Raw genomic sequence first — 1756 nt, 5'->3', positions numbered from 1 at the left:
GATTCTCAGAGTCAGCCTAACATGGCCACTCCTCCTGTTGGGTAATTGGAGACATCTCCCATCTATCTGTCCATCCGACCTTCTGTTCATCTGTCCTTCCCTCCACTCTTCCAACTCCCTCCGTTCCTCCTGTCCATCTACTTATCCATTCATTTATTCAAAGTAGATGCTAAGATAATTATTGGATAAATTAATTTTAAAAATCTTTATTGTGAGAACTAGTATGTGCCAGGCACCGCGCCAAACAGCGTGGCAGGCGTGGACATACATGGACATTTCCCAACTGACCCGCAGCCTAACTAACTGAAGGGGCCCAGTGTGCTCACTGCTGCCACCCAGGCCAGCACAGCGTGTCCAGAGGTGCCCTAAGGGCTTGTCACTGGCTGAGGGGATATTATATGGTGGAAATCCAAGTTTCATTGATAAATTAATAGACCAACATCTGACCGAACATTCTCCGTCTTTTTCTCTTTTGTCTGTTTGCTTATTTTGTTTTGTTTTCTGAAATTTGTTTCACAACAGATTCTGTGGCAACAGCATCCGGGCCACTGCTCGTGGAAGTTGCCAAAGCTCCTGGTGCCAGCCTCGGGGTTGCCCTCACTGCCTCCATGTGCTGTGACAGGCAGGTCATCGTCATCGACAAGATCAAGTCCGCGAGCATCGCAGACAGGTGAGTGGCAGTGAGCACCTGCTTTTCAGAACTGTACCAGGTTTAAATATGTGTACAACTCAATAGTGATACGAAGCCAGTAGATGATCTAATACACGTCCACATGAGAGAAAAACTCAGCTCAATTCAAGGTGGAGGAGGGTGAAGGGGAAGGGGAGGGGAGATGGCTGTGCTCCCACCCCGGGCACAATGTAAGGGTGTACAACACCCCTCTGGGGGCGGGAAACAACTACAACAGGGACTCTACCTAACAAAGGCAAACATTGTAACCTAATTGTACCTCACATGAATCTGAAATCTAAAAAAAAATTAAATATGTATACAGAGGGTGCCAAAATATTGCATACACATTTTAAGAAAGGTAAGAACTGTATTAAATTTGTAGTACTTAAGTCACATTGACTTCTGCAATTATAAGCGATGCTCAGATGTGACTTGTGTTCATCTTCGGTTACCAATAGAAGAGGTCTAAAAATTAAGTTAGTGAACTCATCCTAGAAAAAGTGCCACCCTGCTGAATGTCACTACGGTCCCCAGATGGCCAAGGGGAGTGCTTTGAAGATGACCACGGTGACATTCAGCAGTGAGGCGCGTAGCACTTTTTCTAGGATGAGTTCACAAACTTAATTGTCAGATCTTGTATTTTGAGTATTACAATTTTAATACAGTTTTCTCCTTTGTTAAAGAGTGCATGCTTTTCCTGGTAGCCTCTGGGTGTACACGCACACATATGCACACATGTGTAACATGTCGTGGGCACACGGTGAAAGCAGCTCTCTGCATGGTTTGTGCAAGTTCAACAGGAAGCAGGTTACTGTTGTGGGACTTAAAAGTTCACCCGCATCGGCCGCCCTGGGATGAGATTTCACCACATCCAGATACTCAATGTGGCCTTTACAGCAGCAAGAGGAGCCAGGAAACTGAGCTCACCTTCTGTCCGTGTCCCGGGGGACAGGCCATGCTCCTGACTGGCACAGGGTGGCTGAGCAGGTCTCTACTGAGCCCCATGCCGAGAAGTCACTGGTTTCCTGCATTGCTGACAATTAAATACTGCTACCATAAAATTTTATTTATTTTTTTTTTTTT

General features: G+C 45.8%; 1 protein-coding gene across 2 annotated transcripts in view; it reads left to right on the top strand.

Moving 5' to 3' along the window:
* GRIP1 (glutamate receptor interacting protein 1) overlaps positions 1–1756 on the top strand; it is a 270568-nt gene that overhangs the window by 173901 nt on the left and 94911 nt on the right. For both annotated transcript variants that reach the window (XM_012810579.1, XM_012810580.1), the window contains one exon: positions 523–670. In XM_012810579.1, coding sequence (XP_012666033.1) covers positions 523–670 — 148 coding nt within the window. The remainder of the gene's footprint in view (positions 1–522; positions 671–1756) is intronic.

This window comes from Otolemur garnettii, unplaced genomic scaffold (genome assembly GCF_000181295.1).
Source record: "Otolemur garnettii isolate 467f Iridium unplaced genomic scaffold, OtoGar3 scaffold00138, whole genome shotgun sequence".
Taxonomy (NCBI): Eukaryota; Metazoa; Chordata; class Mammalia; order Primates; family Galagidae; genus Otolemur; species Otolemur garnettii.
Note: the sequence above shows the minus strand (reverse complement) of the source record. Positions and strands in the feature narration are given on the sequence as shown.